The following is a 17,430-nucleotide window of genomic DNA, read 5'->3' on the forward strand; positions in this document are numbered from 1 at the left end:
CTCAGAGATTGTAGGGAAAATACAGCAAAGCTGTGGGGTCTTGGGGTTTATTTTAGGTAACGCCAGTGTGGAACAAAGAAGGTCCAAAAGAAAGAAGGAAGCTGATAGTGAAACAGATTGGTTGGCAGGAGGAAGTGGTTAGGTGCACAAAGACGCAGTGATTAAAGGTAAGGTCTGCAGGATTTTCCTGGAAAAATAAAGTGTCAACTTTCACAGAAACAATCCTGCCTAATCGTCACTTCTGGGCCTATATGCATGTGTGTCTTTAGTCACATATACATGGACCCAAATATTCTGCTTGCATTCGGTTTATTTGCTCAAACGGAAATAATTTAACCTTTGTATACACCTCATTCTGAAAGAAAAGTGCCAATCTGAATGGACATTTAATCAGTTTTACAGGGGTGGAATATTCCTTTCCCCAAACTGATTGAGGTATCATATGTCCACTCAAACGGAAAGTTGTCAGGGTGTGTTCTTACAGCGCATGCTCAGAAATGACGTAAGACGCAACTAGAGACGTTCCTCAATTTTAAAAATGGCGGCAAGCAATCAGCACTGGACTGCTGGTGATGTTTACATTTTCTGCGCATGCCCCATTGAGTATTCTGTTTGACTATAGCGGTGCATGTAGACCAGAGATTGGAATATTCCTTTCCATGTATACTATTGTTTTTGGAAAAGTCATTCAGAAAGATTCCATTCGGAGAGACGAAAAACTCCTCATGTAACCACGGCTAGTGTCTGTGTCTGCCTCAACCCCCTTGTAACAAAGAAAGAGAGCTCTGTGATACTGTTTAATACTTAATCAATGAAGGAACGCCACATGGGGTAGAGATGTGTGCAGGGAATGTGTGTGTGTGGTGGTAAAGAGTGTGTGTGAGTTCTGGAGTGCTGTTTTATAGTCTGTCTTGTGTTGTCTTGTGTTGTCTCCACTCCAGGGCGCTCCTGTCAAAAGAGTCCGGAGAAACTGACACCCAGTTAAATTTCCTGGGGTCAGACCAAATTGTAAATAATTGGAGGGGAGTAACTATTCGGACTTAATGAGTAGTTACTGTAAATGAAATTAGGAGTATGGGGTACATTTAAGAAGGGGTTATTGTAAATAATAGGAATAATGTATAGAAACATGGGTGAATAGTGTTTCTATATATTGTTTAAAAAAAAGAGGTCTTTGGCTAGGCACCCCATATAGATCAGTCTAGGGGAGACGATCAGTCTTTCAGTATCTAAGGCGTCAACCCACATCTGTGTTGCTAGTTAGAGCTCTTGCTGCTACCTGACTTAACTAATGCCTGTTGTTTGGGATGCAAGATAAACCTTCTACTTCTGGTGCACCTTAGCTACTGTCTGGCCCCTATGTCATCCATGTTTACTGCAGTCATCCAGCTGCTCGAAGGGTTATGCTAACAACCTCCTCTACCTGTAAGTTGACGTTTTACTTGTGTCAAGATATTTCTCGGCAGAAAGTGGGCATAGTTACCTCAGTAAATCATTATTGATGATAGAGAGTGGAAGAGGGTATCCCAAGCGGCTATGATAGTGTACTGAAATGAAATTAAATGCCTAGTTGATAAAGCTTTTTCCAAAACAATGGTAAAGCTTGGCTCGACTTTCACTCACTTTCAGGCACCGGGAGAGCAGCACAGGTCAAAGAATTAATATAAAATCTACCCAGTTCTTTAGTCAAACGACTCCTAAAGATCACAAGAAAAGGATTCATTTCTCAGTTCAGCATTTATCCTGGTCACAGGTAAAGTTTACAGTGCTGGTACCAAAAGAATGGGCCTCAATATCTGGGAGCAAAACAGTTTTATAGCAGTCATTGCTACGCCCATACAGAGGTTGAGTTAAACTTAACACCTGAGAGTAATTGGCCAAAAAACATTACTGACACTTCTGAGTTAAACCAAAGCTGGTGTCAGTTTTCAGAGAGATGTGCTATTAAAGTCTTAGATTGTTGAATCAGAGAATGGAGCAAGGAGAATGGGTGAAAGTTTACACAAGGTCAAAGAGACCTCACAGACATAAGATGGAGACAGAAGCTATACTTCTATCTGCCAGATAAATATATATCAACCCTGAGACTGTATAAGAACATGAGACTGGATAAATGCTCAGGTATGTCAATTATGTCTGAAGTTGGCTTTCTGCTGAGCAGGTATGTGACAAATAACCCAGTGCTTAGCTTGTGCTAACATGCCAACTCTGGTCCATGGCTCTCGAGTCTCCCACAAAGAAGCGCAATATTACGGGTGATTGCTGGGCTAGTGAGGGTGTTCATGTAGCCATGGCATAGGCTGTGGGTGTGTGCTGCCGCTGGCACTGAGCCAAGGAGGACGAGCCCAATCTGAATTTATGTTAAACAACTAACAAAATTTTCTACTGACTCGACCTTTAGACTGAGAGAGTGTGGAAATAAGGAATCTCAGCTGGAAGGACCAGTGGGGTATGGAGGACAACCACATTAGATCCCTACAGGGGGCAACCTCTGATGTGCTACCATCACCACAGAACTTGAAATGTTAGAGGCAGCGGGAACCTCTCAGGCCCACATTGTGTACAGATGAAAACATTAAGGCTTATTCTGTCAGGCTGTAAAGTTAGTCTGTCCCAAGAACAGCACATGGTGACATAACCAGGTGTATCTAAGCCCAGCAGTCGGGATGAAAATTTGAAGAAGACAGGTGGACTCAGGGAGTAACCCAGTTTGTGCATGAAAAAAAAATGTAAAGGAAGCAGGTTTTTAAAACAGACCCGGTCAGGACAGCTTAAGGGGATAATGGCTTTGAGGCGCAGTTACATTTGGAAGGTAAAATTGTAGCTCCATGGGAAATAGTTGCAGTAATCTGAGGCTTGACATAAGTCGAATGAAGAAGAATAATGCGACACAGTAAACAAAGAGCATAGATGGAAGACATGCAGCATTCCGTCCTCTCTGTGATTGGCATGTAGCTCTTTGATACAGAGTGCAATCAATCTTTGTTTCAGAGAAGTCTGTGTGCCACCAGGAGAAATGCAGCCGCTGTCGAGGTAAGTGACGATTCCTTTGACCAATCAACGGTCTGCAGTGTGTTGCTCCACCTTCCGAGAGCGGATCGGTTCAGCCTGGCCCCCCTACAAAAGGGTCCCAAAAAGTTATTTGGGGATCTGTTCCAGGATAAGTCAGTGGAAACGCCACAAAATGCGCGCTGTACCGCGAAGAACCGAACCGGTCGGCTTGGTGGAAACGCTGCTTTAGTCTTGTGGCCAGTCAGTCAGAGGACAGTTTAGGACATGGAGCTGAAAGCACCACGGGAGGACTCAGAGGAGGAGGCTTATGAAGGGGAACAAACTGTGAGGTTGGAAAGCAAGGATTTGTCCTGTAGCAGTGGGATGTAGAGGGTTTGTAGCACCATCTACTTTATCTCTACTGGAACAACCGGGAGTGAGCAGACAGAACTTGTGAAAGAGGGTTAAGGAAATGTCAGAGGGGGCGGTTGGGGTCAGTAGAGCTGGATGAGGAGAAATATTACAAGTTTGGGGCCAAGATGACAGACAATATCTCTCTCCATGCCTCTTCCTTCACTTCTCTTCCTTTTCTCCTCTCAGGAGCCAGAGCAAAGAGTGACCAGCAGTGATGAGTTTGAACCTAGACGGGCCCCTTGTGCCAGCTCTGCCTTCTGTGTCTTCTTTCTAACTCCTTCCTACAAACTCTTCTTCTTTTGCTTTAGAGGTTGAGAGTAGGTGGTATCAGTGTTGTACCAACCTGGAGCTCATGAACGGAGCCTGAGTCTGTTGCATGTGACAGTCCTGGCTGGGCTGGGTTCATCAGGGAGTTCTGTAAGTGAATATGATGGACGGTGAGAGTAAGCAGAGTGGGTATTGGTATTGGGACATCAGGGCAAACTGTTCAGCTTCTCTGAGGTGTAATAGGGCTAACTTACTGAAACACCAAGAGGGCTCACTTGATCACCCCAGAGATATTTTGGCTCTAGCTGACCATCTGTCTTCAGGCTTTGGGGTTTAGGGGACTTCAGGCACCTGGTAGCACGTGGTTTATCAGTTGGGATGTAGTGTGGTGGGTTGTTCATTGAGCACTTATCCTTTCTTTAAACACAAATACCTGATGTTTGGCCAAAGTATATATGTTACAGACCTCACTTAGACCCCTTTTCAACCAAACTGGTGCTGAAGCTAGTTCAAGGTCAGTGCCCAACTTAGCAATGCTTCATGTTTCCACAGACAAAGAACTGGCTCAAGACGCTCAAAACTGATGCTTGGTAAGCACCAACTCTTTCATAAGAGGCCAGGGATGGGTCTACACTGACCACTGATCAGCTTTAAAAAACAGTCATTCTTTCTACAAAAAGAAAGCTGCCAAACGAGTTGTTTGTTAAGTTGGCTTTTTCTCATTAAAAACTTGAAATGGAGGTAAAATCGAAGCAGCAATGACTTGCCTCTGATGGATTAGGTCCATACCTTGTTATTTTATTAAACAGACTTAACAGCCTTATTTTATTTATCATTCTTAAAAGGGAGAGCTGTTGGAAGAATGGTCTGTTGTTTTGTTGGAGATCCCCATTCATTACTTAAACTGAAGGTAAAATTGAAGCAGCAATACATTGTCTCTTATAGATCAGGTATATACCTTATATACCTCATTCAGGCAATTTAATAGACTAAATGAGCTTAAGTAATTTATCTTATTAACATGATGGGTTGACATGTCATTTCATGTTTGTGTGTTCACATTTATCCTATGCTCTCTATACTGAAAGGCAAAGATGCACCCAGATATGTTAACACACACACACACACACACACACACACACACACACACACACACACACACACACTGATTGTAAGAAGTATTTCCATGATCTTTCTTTCTCTTGCATCATTGCACTGTGTCCAGAGGGACAAACTGTCCAACTTCCCCCTCCTGAAGATAGAAGATTTAACCTCTGTCTGCACTAAGGAGCTTTGCAGTCAAGCTTCAGGGGGCCACAGCCCCTGAAACTGGTCTTGCAATGAGCTAAGTGTTTGCTGGCCATGCTGTTCAGCTTATGGTAAATGAGACTGAAAATGATTTTAAGAGCTAAGTTTACTGTGAATTGTAAAAGTTGTGTTGTTGTGTAGTTTTTTATATCAATTCTCGATATTATATTCCTATTGTTCATTTTGGATATAAAATATAAATCCATATCTGCTTAAATTTTGCTGTACTTGTAAAGTGACAATGAGGGAATCTAATTCTAAATGAGCATGAAAAGCTGAGCAGCACTGCTGGACGGACTGATCTCAGCCCAGGAGGGAGCCAGAGAGCCAGAGATGGATACTGAGCTGTGTTCTGTGTTTCATCCTGTTCCTGATTCTTTTTTATCCTCCTCCCTCTTCAGATGGAGCCTGTGCTCTGCTATGAGTCCAGTAACACTTCCTGCCTGAGGACCATCTATCCCATACACCTGCGTGTGGCCCTCTACATCCTTTTTGTGCTCATAATCATCCTGACGCTGTGTGGAAACCTCTTGGTCACTGTCTCAGTGGCTTATTTTAAACAGCTCCATACTCCCACTAACTACCTGATAGTCTCTCTGGCTGTGTCTGACCTGCTCTTAGCGATTTTGGTCATGTTTCCTGCAATGGTTCGAACCATAGAGACGTGCTGGTACTTTGGTGACTTCTTCTGTCAAATACACTTGAGCTCAGACATCACTTTGTGTACAGCTTCAATCCTGAACTTATTATGCATTTCCATTGACCGTTACTATGCTGTCTGCCAACCCCTGCATTACAGAAGAAAAATGACTGGTCACACGGTGCTGATCATGGTCGTGGTTTGTTGGAGCATTTCAATTTTTATTGGCGTTGGAATGATTTTCCTAGAGTTGAACCTTCTGGGTGTTGAGGATTTCTACTATAAGCATGTAGCCTGTAAAGGAGGCTGTGTTTTATTTCATAGTGGAACATCAGGAGTAATTGCAACACTGATATCCTTTTACCTACCAGCAGTGATCCTGCTCAGTGTGTATCTGAAGATTTTGCTGGTGGCTCTGAAACAGTTTCGAAGCATCCAGAGAGCAGGCTGTGTGCCATCAGTCAAACCATCAAACACAAGCCAGACTAAAGCCACTAAAACTCTGGCTATAGTCATGGGAGCCTTTCTTTCTTTCTGGACTCCTTTCTTCATTTGTTTTATTATTGATCCTTTTATTGGTTATTCTGTCCCTCTTGAACTGTTTGAAGTACTTGCATGGTTGTGTTTCTTTAACTCCACAGTGAACCCCATCATATATGCATTTTTTTATAGCTGGTTCAGAAAGGCTTTTCACTTGTTGATCTCAGGTAATATGTTTAAATCTGACATTTCAGAGACAACACTCTTCACTAATTAATGTAATAGCAGAAATGAGAACAGATATTTAAGACTGAAAAGTTCACAATTATCTATTTTATGACTAAAACCAGCCTTGACCAGCCACAGCCTGACATTGTCACTGCTTTATTTTTTTAAGGTTTGAGTTTAAAAATGTCCTGAAGTAGTCTATACTGTCTGTTACTGATGTTAAGAGAGAAAGCGCAGCCCAGGAAAACAGACATTTGGAGATAATGATTCAAAATAAAGTCTTCAACAGCCTCATCATCATCATCATCATCATCATCATCTCTGACATTCAGGTTTAGAGGATGCTTTTGCCACATTTTGTATTCTTCATGACATTTTGTTTACTAGTTTGACGACCTGTTATACCTAACCTTGTTAAATTAAATAAAGATGATTTATAAAACAAGAGATAGACTAACGACTGCTTTATGTTTAGACTGTAAAACAAGGGGATATATTATATATACTATATATAAATATAGGGCTTGCCATTAACAGTCGCCAAATGCGGGTGAATTTCGGCTGTGGCGGGTGACACTGTCACTCCTACCAGCCTTCTTGGCGAGTTGAATTATTTAATTGTAGATTTCTGATATGGCATCTGAAAGACTAAACCCGTTGCAGTATAAATCTGCGACACTACAACTCCCAAGAGCACTGCCTGCACACAGTGTTTGCTCATTGGTCCATTCGCGAAGTCTTCTGCTGACAGTTGCCGATGCGCACAAATCTACAGACTCTTGCTCGGACTCTTTGACAGCTCCCGGTGTTCAGCGCCTGATAACGTGATTTAAAAGTTCACTCTTCTTTTTTTTGCTCTCTATTGTAAACAGATGCCGGGATTTAAGTCACAAACTAGCGCCGAAACTCCCGTAATTTTTTTAAGTTAGGACATTTATCGGATGGAGCTCATTGAACGACACACTGCACCATCTCACCAGCAACACTCACCTAGAGCAGTGGAGGGAGAGAGGAGAGGAGAAAAGGGGAGCGCACCTGGAGACGAGAAACTGGTTACAAATATGAGGAGCTGGAGTAACAATATTTAAACCTCCTAATATACAAACATTTATCTAAGTTAAATTTTAAAAAATTCACTCTGGAAATAATGTAAACAGAAAAACAAATCATTCTAAATAAATGAAACTTATGGTCCAGTGTGACTTATAAATGTTGATTTCGTCTTCATGACGCATTTTTTGACTTATACGACTTCACCATAGTCCAGAAAGTATGGTAGCCTACTTTGTTTATTACTGAAAAGTAACTGTTGTAAATAAATATTTGAGCAGATAGTGTTCCTAGCTTGATTTTTCAGTTTAGTTTTTAATTTTTCAAGTAATCTTCAACCTTCAAAACTTCAATTGAATGCAATAATAAACTTCTCCTTATATTTCTTTGTTTCAATAGTTGCATATTTTTCATATTTAAGGGGCAGAACCGTTTCAGAGCTGAATACCTGATTTATGTAGTCTTTATTTGAGTGTGCACAGGGGTCATTTACATTTAAAAAGGTTGTAAATCTATTTCAAATAAACTTTACCGTGTCATCATCCGCTTTAATCATATTAAACATAATTATCAACAACAGAATTGCGGCTAGTAACTCTGGGGAACCACTAGACACAGTGGCTGGTGAGCACAAAAGTATATATATATATATATATATATATATATATATATATATATATATATATATATATATATATATATATATATATATATATATATATTTTTTTTTTTTTTTTTTTTTTTTCTAAAAAGAAAAAAATGATTTTGAGGTAAGAGAGTAAACTTTTTGACAAAGACAATATTTTGTTAATTACTATACCAGATAAAACCATTTGACTTACATTAGAATCAACTGTAGTTTCTCAGGCAAAATGTGATGCATTTTTCCCATGCTAAATTCAATCCACTTTGCTTATACAGCTAGCTAAACACTGGCTGACAGGGGTGGGTTGGGTTGTTGCACATCTCTAAAAATCATCACATGTCCTTATGGACAACTAAGAACATTGTCTTGGGTTTAATAATGTTTAACACTGCCCAGGTAGTAAAATAAAAAGGGTTGACAGAGGTGTGCCTGCAATTTTTTTTAAGAAAAGCATCTCATTAAGTCACAAAGAATAGTATGTCAGTCACATCAGTTATGAAGGCACATGGGATCTGCCATGTTACAACAATCCACCGCAGGAGCTGAGGGTCCTGTGATATCCCAGTGTAGGCTACTGAAGCAGCAGCAAGGTTTTCTTTGAGGTACAGGAGATTTTGCACCTCAAAAAAGAAAATAAATAAAACACACCACTCCCGTGTTACAAACAACCATTTGCCACTATTGTGACTTCGATTATAAATACACACACACACACACACACACACACACACACACACACACACACACACACATTGTTTTTTGTTAGACCTACATGTTCTTTACAAAGCTACATTGAAGCATTTAAGCATACACACTGTTAAGGATGAACTCTTGAGTCAAACAGGAAGTGAGCTATGGTCAGTCACAGAGAGAAACATTCCTCTGATCGTTCCATTTCAGTAAACCTCTTTTTGAGGCACATGACCTCGGATTTTGATCATTTTTTCTAACTGTTACAACTTCCTCCAGCATGTGTTACAACCCACTCCATTAGTAGGGATGGTTGTTACAAAGGACCACTATGTATTTAACATCCTCTGGTAAAGTCTGTGGTATTCTTTCAGAGCTTTAAACTAGTGCCATTTGTAGTAAAAAAAAAGGGTACTTTGCATTGAAGTTTGAGAACTTTGACTCAAAAACTCAGTGAGTTAGAGGTGCTAAAGCAAAATGTGCTACAACCATACCCAGTCTCCCCTATGTATAATCAGTGTATAATAACAAAAAGAGATTACTGCAAGCTGAGAAGGCACCACTCGTCTCGTTAAACAAAACTTATATTTAATCACAAATATGGTACTGTCCTTAATACAGACTTAAAGAGTAATGATCCCTGTAGTCAGTGGTGCTGCAGAATGACTCAGCAACCACCCACACTACCTAGGTGTGGCTAAGAAGTTACCAACTTTAGACTAGCGTATGCGCCCCAGAGTTCTTCTTCCTTAGCTAGATGGTGTTTCAGGGTTCATGTCGTGGTCACACTGGCCATCTGTACCGTTTTGTTCTCATGGACAATTGGCCAACCCCAAGTGCCATGAGCCAAACTCAAGCACAATTGCATTTTGTACATACATCATCACGTTGAAAAACAACAAGCATGGCCTGCCTACGTCATCATAAAGCAACTCAAAAGGTGCGCCCCAGGGTTCGGTCTTAGGACCTATTTTATTTTCTGTTTACTTCAACAGCCTGTGTGTCAACTTGTCAAACGCCTCTTATCATCTTTATGCAGATGATGCTGTAATTTATTGTTGTTCTGACTCTCTTATCCAGGCTTTTGAGTACCTGCAATCTGCTTTGAATCTGTTTCAGTCCTGGCTGCAAAAACTCAAATTGGTTTTAAATGCAGATAAATCCAAACTGATGGTGTTCTCATACAAGAGAAAGGGGTGAAAGTAGGGTTCTTTTGTAGAAAAAAGTCCTGCTTTTCACTCAGGGCTCTTAAAATGCTTGTATTCACAACATTTTTACCAATACTGGATTACGGGGATGTTCTCTACATGTCTGCTTCAGGTAAATGCTTACAGTCTTTGAATGTCGTCTATCATTGTGCTTTGAGGTTCATTACCGGTTGTAGTAATCTTACCCGTCATTGTGAGCTCTATGCTTTGTCCGGTTGGCCTTCCTTGTGTGCTCACAGGTATATGCACTGGATGATTCTCATCTACAAGGCCCTTCTTGGACTGGTTCCTTCTTATCTTTGCTCTCTTCTTCAAAGAATTGGGAGCCTTTAAGCCTTGCGCTCTCAAGGCATCGTTCGTCTGTTTGTTCCTCATGTCTGGACTGAATTGGGTAAAAAAAGCCTTTAGCTTTGCTGCCCCCTCTGCATGGAATGCTCTACAGACAGACTTTAATCTGTCTGAACTCATTTCTCCTGGAGCCTTTCGTTTCATGCTTAATGTCAGACAAAAGACCATGGACCAGTGCCTGTGTTTATGAACCTGTTTTGTGAGTCACCTTTTAACACTTTTTCTTCTAAAGCACTTTGTTTTTAATTATATCCTTTAACACACACACACACACACACACACACACACACACACACACACACACACACACATATATATATATATATATATATATATATATATATATATATATATATATATATATATATATATATATATATATATATATATATATATATATATATTTATTTAAATTTGTTTTCGCGAGTTACTTTGGCAATTAACCTTCAATGTTTTATTCATTCATTCATTCATTCATTTATTTATTAACGGCCACACAACAGGGTTGGTGGAATTTGTCTTCGGTACAGCACTTCATGCTCGACATTTCAGTGTCAGTCACATTACAACACACACACACACAACACAATACAGATACAGATACACACAAATATGGTTACAGTTATTCAAGTGACTGATTTAATGTCCGTATGGCTATGGGGAAAAAACAGTTTTTAAACCTGTCTGACTTTGCTTGCAAAAAGTATCTCCAAGTATTGTCAGTTTTAAATTAATCTTGCATTATTGTAATGTGTTTATATATTGACGTGTGCTGCTGACCTCTTGGCTAGGTCACCCTTGCTAAAGAGATCTTGATCTCAATGGCTTCTCTACCTGGTTAAATAAAGGTTAATAAGTATATCTTTTTCCTGGCATTGAGCAGGGAGATGGTCCTAATCTTATCAATGCTGGTTGACTTCTCTCCTTTTGGTGGCCTGCTAATGTTGCGCCTTTCCCCTCCTCCAGACAGCTCTGTGGTCTTCCACAGACAATATGTGAGCTTGGATAACATCTTGTTCACCAGGTGAGGTACACTATCCTGGTGCTGAGTTGGTTCTGGCAGTCTTGATCACATATTGGGTTTCCTTACAAATGAGTTCCTTGGGTTTGGAGTTGGGTTAGATATTTATATACAGTTTTGACCTGGACTGCAGCCAGTCGCCAGGGAAAGAAGTTTTGTGGGGACATCCTTTTTTAGCAGGCTATTGTTAAGACTAACTTTTATAAAGTTTCTTCAAACTGTGCCACCAGTTGAAAACGGGATGTTGACTTCTTACTGTACTATTGCATCATTGTATTGTCCAGAGGGACTAACTGTCCAACTTCTTTCCCTGAAGATCTAAGATATAACCTCTGCCTGCTCTGAAAAGCTCTGGAGGAGGGCTTTAGAGGGCCAGAGCCCCTGAAACTGGTCTTGTAAAGAGCTAAGTGTTCAGTGGCCATGCTGTTCAGCCGGTAACTGAAGGTGAGCAGGACTAAAAATGATTTCAAGAGCTACAGGAAAGTCTTTTTTAAAGGAAAATGTGAGAAGGTCTTAAACCAGTGGTAGACTTTGTTGTGGCTGATGTTCTAGTTTAAAACCAAGCTGAAAAGTGTGTCCAGTGATTGTGCTCTGTGTTTAACTGAGGTTAACATTTTCATATGGTCACAAAGTTAACTGTCAATGAGCATGAAAAGCTGAGAAGCACTGCTGGAGAGATTTATTTCAGTCCAGGGGGGATAGAGAGCCAGAGATGTATATTGAGTTGAAGAAGCTGTGTCTTGTGTTTCATCCGATTCCTGATTCTTTTTTATCCTCCTCCCTCTTCAGATGGAGCCTGTGCTCTGCTATGAGTCCAGTAACACTTCCTGCCTGAGGACCATCTATCCCATACACCTGCGTGTGGCCCTCTACATCCTTCTGGGGGTCACAGTCATCCTGACAGTGTGTGGAAACCTCTTGGTCACTGTCTCAGTGGCTTATTTTAAGCAGCTCCATACTCCCACTAACTACCTGATAGTCTCTCTGGCTGTGTCTGACCTGCTCTTAGCAATTTTGGTCATGTTTCCTGCAATGGTTCGAACCATAGAGACCTGCTGGTACTTTGGTGACTTCTTCTGTCAAATACACTTGAGCTCAGACGTCACTTTGTGTACAGCTTCAATCCTGAACTTATTATGCATTTCCATTGACCGTTACTATGCTGTCTGCCAACCCCTGCATTACAGAAGAAAAGTGACTGATTATACAGTGGGGATTATGATTGCTGTGAGTTGGAGTGTTTCAGTCTTTATTGGCTTTGGGATGATTTTCAGTAAGTTAAATATTCTTGGTGTTGAAGATTTTTATTTTAAGCATGTAGCCTGTGAGGGAGGCTGTGTTTTATTTCAGGGTGCACTGTCCAGCACAGTCTCATCTCTAGTAGCCTTTTACCTACCAGCAGTGATCCTGCTCAGTGTGTATCTGAAGATTTTGCTGGTGGCTCAGAAACAGTTTCGAAGCATCCAGAGAGCAGGCTGTGTGAGCTCAGTCAAACCATCAAACACAAGCCAGACTAAAGCCACTAAAACTCTGGCTATAGTCATGGGAGCCTTTCTTTCTTTCTGGACTCCTTTCTTCATTTGTTTTATTATTGATCCTTTCATCGGTTATTCTGTCCCTCCTGAACTGTTTGAAGTACTTGCATGGTTGTGTTACTTTAACTCTACAGTGAACCCCATCATATATGCATTTTTTTACAGCTGGTTCAGAAAGGCTTTTCACTTGTTGATCTCAGGTAATGTGTTTAAATCTGACATTTCAGAGACAACACTCTTCACTGAATAATGTAATGACTGGAATAACAGATATTTGAGCCTGCAATATATATATATTTACAACAGTTATTTTTCAGTAATAAACAAAGTAGGCTACTTTCTGGACTATGGTCAAGTCGTATAAGTCAAAAAATGCGTCATGAAGACGAAAGCAACATTTATAAGTCACACTGGACCATAAGTTTCATTTATTTATATTTCTATAGGCCAAAACAAGCCTGGACCAACAACAGCCTGACATGAGGCAGTTCCATGTTAGGCTTACTTTTCCATAGCCTTATCTTTTCAAGGCTTGAACCCCTAAAAAGGCCCTCAAGTAGTATTTGCAGTCTGTCTGTTATAGTTTTTGAGAGAGCAGCCCTGGAAAACACCAACAATTGAAGTTAACGAATTAAAATGAAGTCTCCTACAGCCTCATCATCTCTGACTTTCAGGTTAAGAGGGTGTTTTGGCACATTTTGTGCACAATCAGAGATATTTGGTCCTGATGCAGATCTGTGGTCTTTTAATCCAGCTATCCTTCACTGCCTGTCCTGTGTCAGCTGCTCATTGATCAGTGTCTGTAATGTGAGATTGTGCCATTCATTAACTGAAGCCTACATATAAAGTACCAAACTAACATAATGTCAAAACCCTTTACAAAAACATGTAGACCAGTGTTAACTTTGACAGCAAATTCTGATTTAGTTTTACTCTTTTGAATAACACTATATTCAGTTTCTGTCATATTTTAGTCATCTGAAACCTTTAAATCTTAGTTTTGTTAGAGTTGATTCAATACCATGAGAGTTTTAGTCTTAGTCTAGTCTTAAGTCTTTTAGTCTTCGTTAATTTTTAGTCGATCAGACTAAGCAGATTTTGGACAAATGCAATGTCAACAACCTGACTATTGTGAAAACTTCCTGCAAGCTATGTAAAGTTCAGCAAACTTTTATCAGTTTTCCTGTAGAACTGCTGCTGCTGCTGCTGAGGGGCAATAGACAGAGAGGTTCACAGTTGTGTGGCGTCACAGTGTACTGTAACAGCTCTGCTATTTGTTATGTGTGAGTGTGGATGTTCATTGTTCCCACAGTGTTAAGTCAGTGAAGACAACAGGAAAGGCTGTGAGTGAGAGTGCAGCAGGAGGGAGGGGCGGAGTTGTGTGCGTGCATGTGTGCGTGTGTGTGTGTGCGTGCGTGCGTGCGTGTGTGTGTGTGTGTGTGTGTGTGTGCGTGTGTGAGAGAGAGAGAGGGATAGAGAGAGTTAAGAGAGACCCAACAGATGCAGGAGACTCTTCAGGTTATGCTGCGTTCCATTTGTACTCGGAAGTCAGAATTTTCGAGTTCAGAGTGGGAACACCCAGCTAACACCCCCCTAGGTCAGAATCTCCGACTAAAAAGTTGGAGCACCCTCACCACCCCTAAATGCCCCGTAGGAAATTCAGAGTTCGGGGGTAAACAGTCATTTAGCTCCCGTTGTATTGTTTAATCTTAGAATTTCTGACCAGTGTTTGTCGCAATAAATCAGCTGTATACATAGTGTTATTCAATGCGACTGCTGTCGTGGCAAGTTTGTCTGACTTGGCAACTGGAACGCTGAACTCGTGGATGACGTCATGCCCACTCCTGACTCCCCAGATCCAAGCACAAATGAAACGCAGCATTAGACTGTGACGAGCCATGCATTTTCAATTTTTCTCTTTTTCTCCAGCTTGTTAGTTGGCATGGTCACAGCCGACAGTGACCAGTGTAATACAGTGTTGTATTATAAGTCGGCGTCATCCTTGCAGCCTCCCAACAGATGTTATAATACTATTCTTAGATAAATTAGCATTATGTGGTAACACAGAGCCGGCCAAAGCTATTAGGAGTCCCTAAGCAAATTTCATTTTGGGGCCCCCTTTCACTGAAGCACAGACTGTTGATGAATGCTTTATCATCCACACATGATTATCTTTCACCAACACTAAGGGCTCTAATTTCGTAGACCAGGCGCTTTCGCCGTGCGGACAGGGCGTGACCAGCGCACTTTGCAAGTTTCCTGCAGTGCCAAGAGAGGCGCAGAGGAGCGCAGAGGAGCGCAGAGCTGCGTGTCCACGCCTCCCTCTGCGCAAATGGCAGAGAGGGAGGAGAAAAGCCGTGAGTGGGTTTAACACAACCGAGCACTGTTTTCACCAATCAAATGAGCGCCTCTCCTCGCCATTAAATGCCCTGCAGCCGAGGCGCAGCGTCTGATTGGTCTGACTGATCCCCAGCACCGTGGAAACAGTGCTGGTAGCAGAGACAGTCTGAGCCGCTGTCCCTGCAGCAGGAGAATGGACAGCGGGGCGCATCGGTGGATACGAAGCACGTCACCGTTTGGGCCAGGTCCCGGGACAGATTTAATCTCTTCCTTTGTCATTAATAGGAGCAAAAAATGAAGAGACAGTTACACAGCTGGCTTATCCATTCAGAATACTTTTGATCCACCTGCACTCCTGGTTTGTCATCTCCAAATAGCAGAACCTTTGGTGAAATACTGTATACTCTCCCAGTGTCTCCACCTCATCCTCCTTACAATAATGTACTCCATCTTTTTAGATCACGTTAAAAATAAAGACTAAAACAGAGAAATATGGGAAATCACGGGTAAATCCTGAATGACAAACATTTATTTTGTCTCTTTTTACTTCATCTTTTCTCTCCCTCTTTTCTTTGAATTAAATGAAATAAGAGAACCAGATATATACTCAGTATCAGATGTTAAGGCTGTTTATTGTTTAATTGTAAGATGTGCATCAAACTTCCAGCTGCCGTCAGGTTAACTTTCCATTATGACAAACGGCTTTAATCTGACATCAGATGTGACAGGACAATTAATATGGATACAAATGTATATGCTGGTTCAGATATTTACATTAAATAGTGATTACTGTGATTGTTAATTGCGTTAAAATGTGCCTGACACTCTGGAAACCTGCCTCTGAGGCTTTGATGACATTTTCACACATGTGCGCCTGTCACCAAATTACAGCTGCGGAGGGTGCGCTCCGCTTTGCGCCGAGGATAGACCTGATTGGAGCTGGCGAGCTTTCAGAGCACTTTTTTGTCACGAAATTGTCACTGCGCCAACATGAATCTGCTGACACCTCCCCCTGGTGCGCCGTCAACTCCCCCTGGCGCGCAGTCACACCCATCTCTGTACAGACGGTCCACCAAATTGTCAAATTGGCAGCGCACGGTGGTGTGCCGCACGAAATTAGCACTGCGCACGGTGCACCAGGCTTGCACCCCCTGCGCTGCACCACAAAATTAGAGCCCTTAATCTCTATACATCCACTATAAACTATCTCTACAACCTAATGCTGAAGCACTTAAGATTTCTTTGTCTTTGTTAGAGATGTGGTTTTGTATTAATTTGCACTTTAAGATTAAAAAGATCCAGTTTACCATGAACAAGTATCATTTATTTGCTTTTGGTTGTCTCAATAAGAGACAGGATGCTCTACCTGAAGAGTGTGATGGAGTAGGGATGAAGGGGTTTGCTAAATTCACGGTTCAGTTCATATCAAGGTTTTGTGGTCATGGTTTTTGGTTTGGTTCGGTGTACATCGTTGTATTTTTAACACCACAGATTATCGCATACCCAAATAATCCACTATTAACAGATTATTTTTAATCAGTTCTGTCATGTATAGTCATAAAAAACCTAAAGGATTAAGGCCATTTCCCGTTTCAAACATCACTGAAGCTGAGTGAAGCACTGCTAGTTTGAACATGCCAACTCCTCAGTAAGATAGTCACTATTGGTTGTCCCAGAAGTCACTGAAAGCCACTAAATGATGCTGCTGTCTAATTTGCAGAATAATTCATTTGCATTTAATTTTCATGGACTCTGCAGGAGAAAGAAATAATGTGGGAGAGACAGAATGCAGGTAAAACACAACATCATAAATAAGTTTACAACTACAAATCAACTTTCTTCTGTCCATTCTTGTTTTAATTTTTTCATGTCAAAACATCAACCCTTCCCCTTTATCTAAGCTGGGGACCTGCAGAAGTGACCATAATGAGATACACACTTGCGTGATTCCATCTGCTGTGAGTGAGGACTTTCTGTGTTTTGGATAGGGGAGAGACTCACACACATGCTGCTCATTGAGATCAAAACATGCTGTAACCTCAGATTCCCAACTCCAGAAAAGTCACAAGAATTGTCGTCTTTGGAAAAACTTGCCAGAGGGGTCTGAAAAGTCATTAAATGTAGCGACAAAGTACCTAAGTTGGCAACACTCAGTCGCTGTTTTATCCTCCACTTTCTTACCGCCGTCATCAGAGCTCACACTGAATCTAACGTGCTCCCAGACAGCACAACGCCACAACGCCACAGGTACACCCTCTGAAGGT

The 17,430-nt window shown here is 41.3% G+C and overlaps 2 protein-coding genes across 2 annotated transcripts; both read left to right on the forward strand.

Moving 5' to 3' along the window:
• Positions 1 to 3,276: 3,276 nt before the first annotated feature.
• Positions 3,277 to 6,377, forward strand: LOC141797814 (trace amine-associated receptor 1-like). The gene is made up of 2 exons (XM_074679499.1): positions 3,277 to 3,336; positions 5,382 to 6,377. The coding sequence occupies exons 1-2, from the start codon at positions 3,277 to 3,279 to the stop codon at positions 6,375 to 6,377; spliced, it is 1,056 nt and encodes a 351-aa protein (XP_074535600.1).
• A 5,703-nt stretch (positions 6,378 to 12,080) lies between these two features.
• On the forward strand, positions 12,081 to 13,076 carry LOC141797815 (trace amine-associated receptor 4-like). Its single transcript, XM_074679500.1, has 2 exons — positions 12,081 to 12,582; positions 12,613 to 13,076. The coding sequence occupies exons 1-2, from the start codon at positions 12,081 to 12,083 to the stop codon at positions 13,074 to 13,076; spliced, it is 966 nt and encodes a 321-aa protein (XP_074535601.1).
• The last annotated feature ends 4,354 nt before the right edge of the window (positions 13,077 to 17,430 follow it).

The sequence above is a fragment of the Halichoeres trimaculatus genome, unplaced genomic scaffold, assembly GCF_033239565.1.
Source record: "Halichoeres trimaculatus isolate MK-OKI-2021-1 unplaced genomic scaffold, fHalTri1.1 fHalTri1_scaffold_9, whole genome shotgun sequence".
NCBI classification, from domain to species: Eukaryota; Metazoa; Chordata; class Actinopteri; order Labriformes; family Labridae; genus Halichoeres; species Halichoeres trimaculatus.

Excerpts from the sequence above, each read along its gene's own strand:
- LOC141797815 (XM_074679500.1), top strand. The coding sequence starts at position 12,081 with ATGGAGCCTGTGCTCTGCTATGAGTCCAGTAACACTTCCTGCCTGAGG. Across the intron at positions 12,583-12,612 it reads CAGTAAGTTAAATATTCTTG|CCTGTGAGGGAGGCTGTGTT; the intron begins GTGTTGAAGATT and ends TTAAGCATGTAG.
- LOC141797814 (XM_074679499.1), top strand. The coding sequence starts at position 3,277 with ATGGAGCTGAAAGCACCACGGGAGGACTCAGAGGAGGAGGCTTATGAA. Across the intron at positions 3,337-5,381 it reads CTTATGAAGGGGAACAAACT|ATGGAGCCTGTGCTCTGCTA; the intron begins GTGAGGTTGGAA and ends CTCCCTCTTCAG.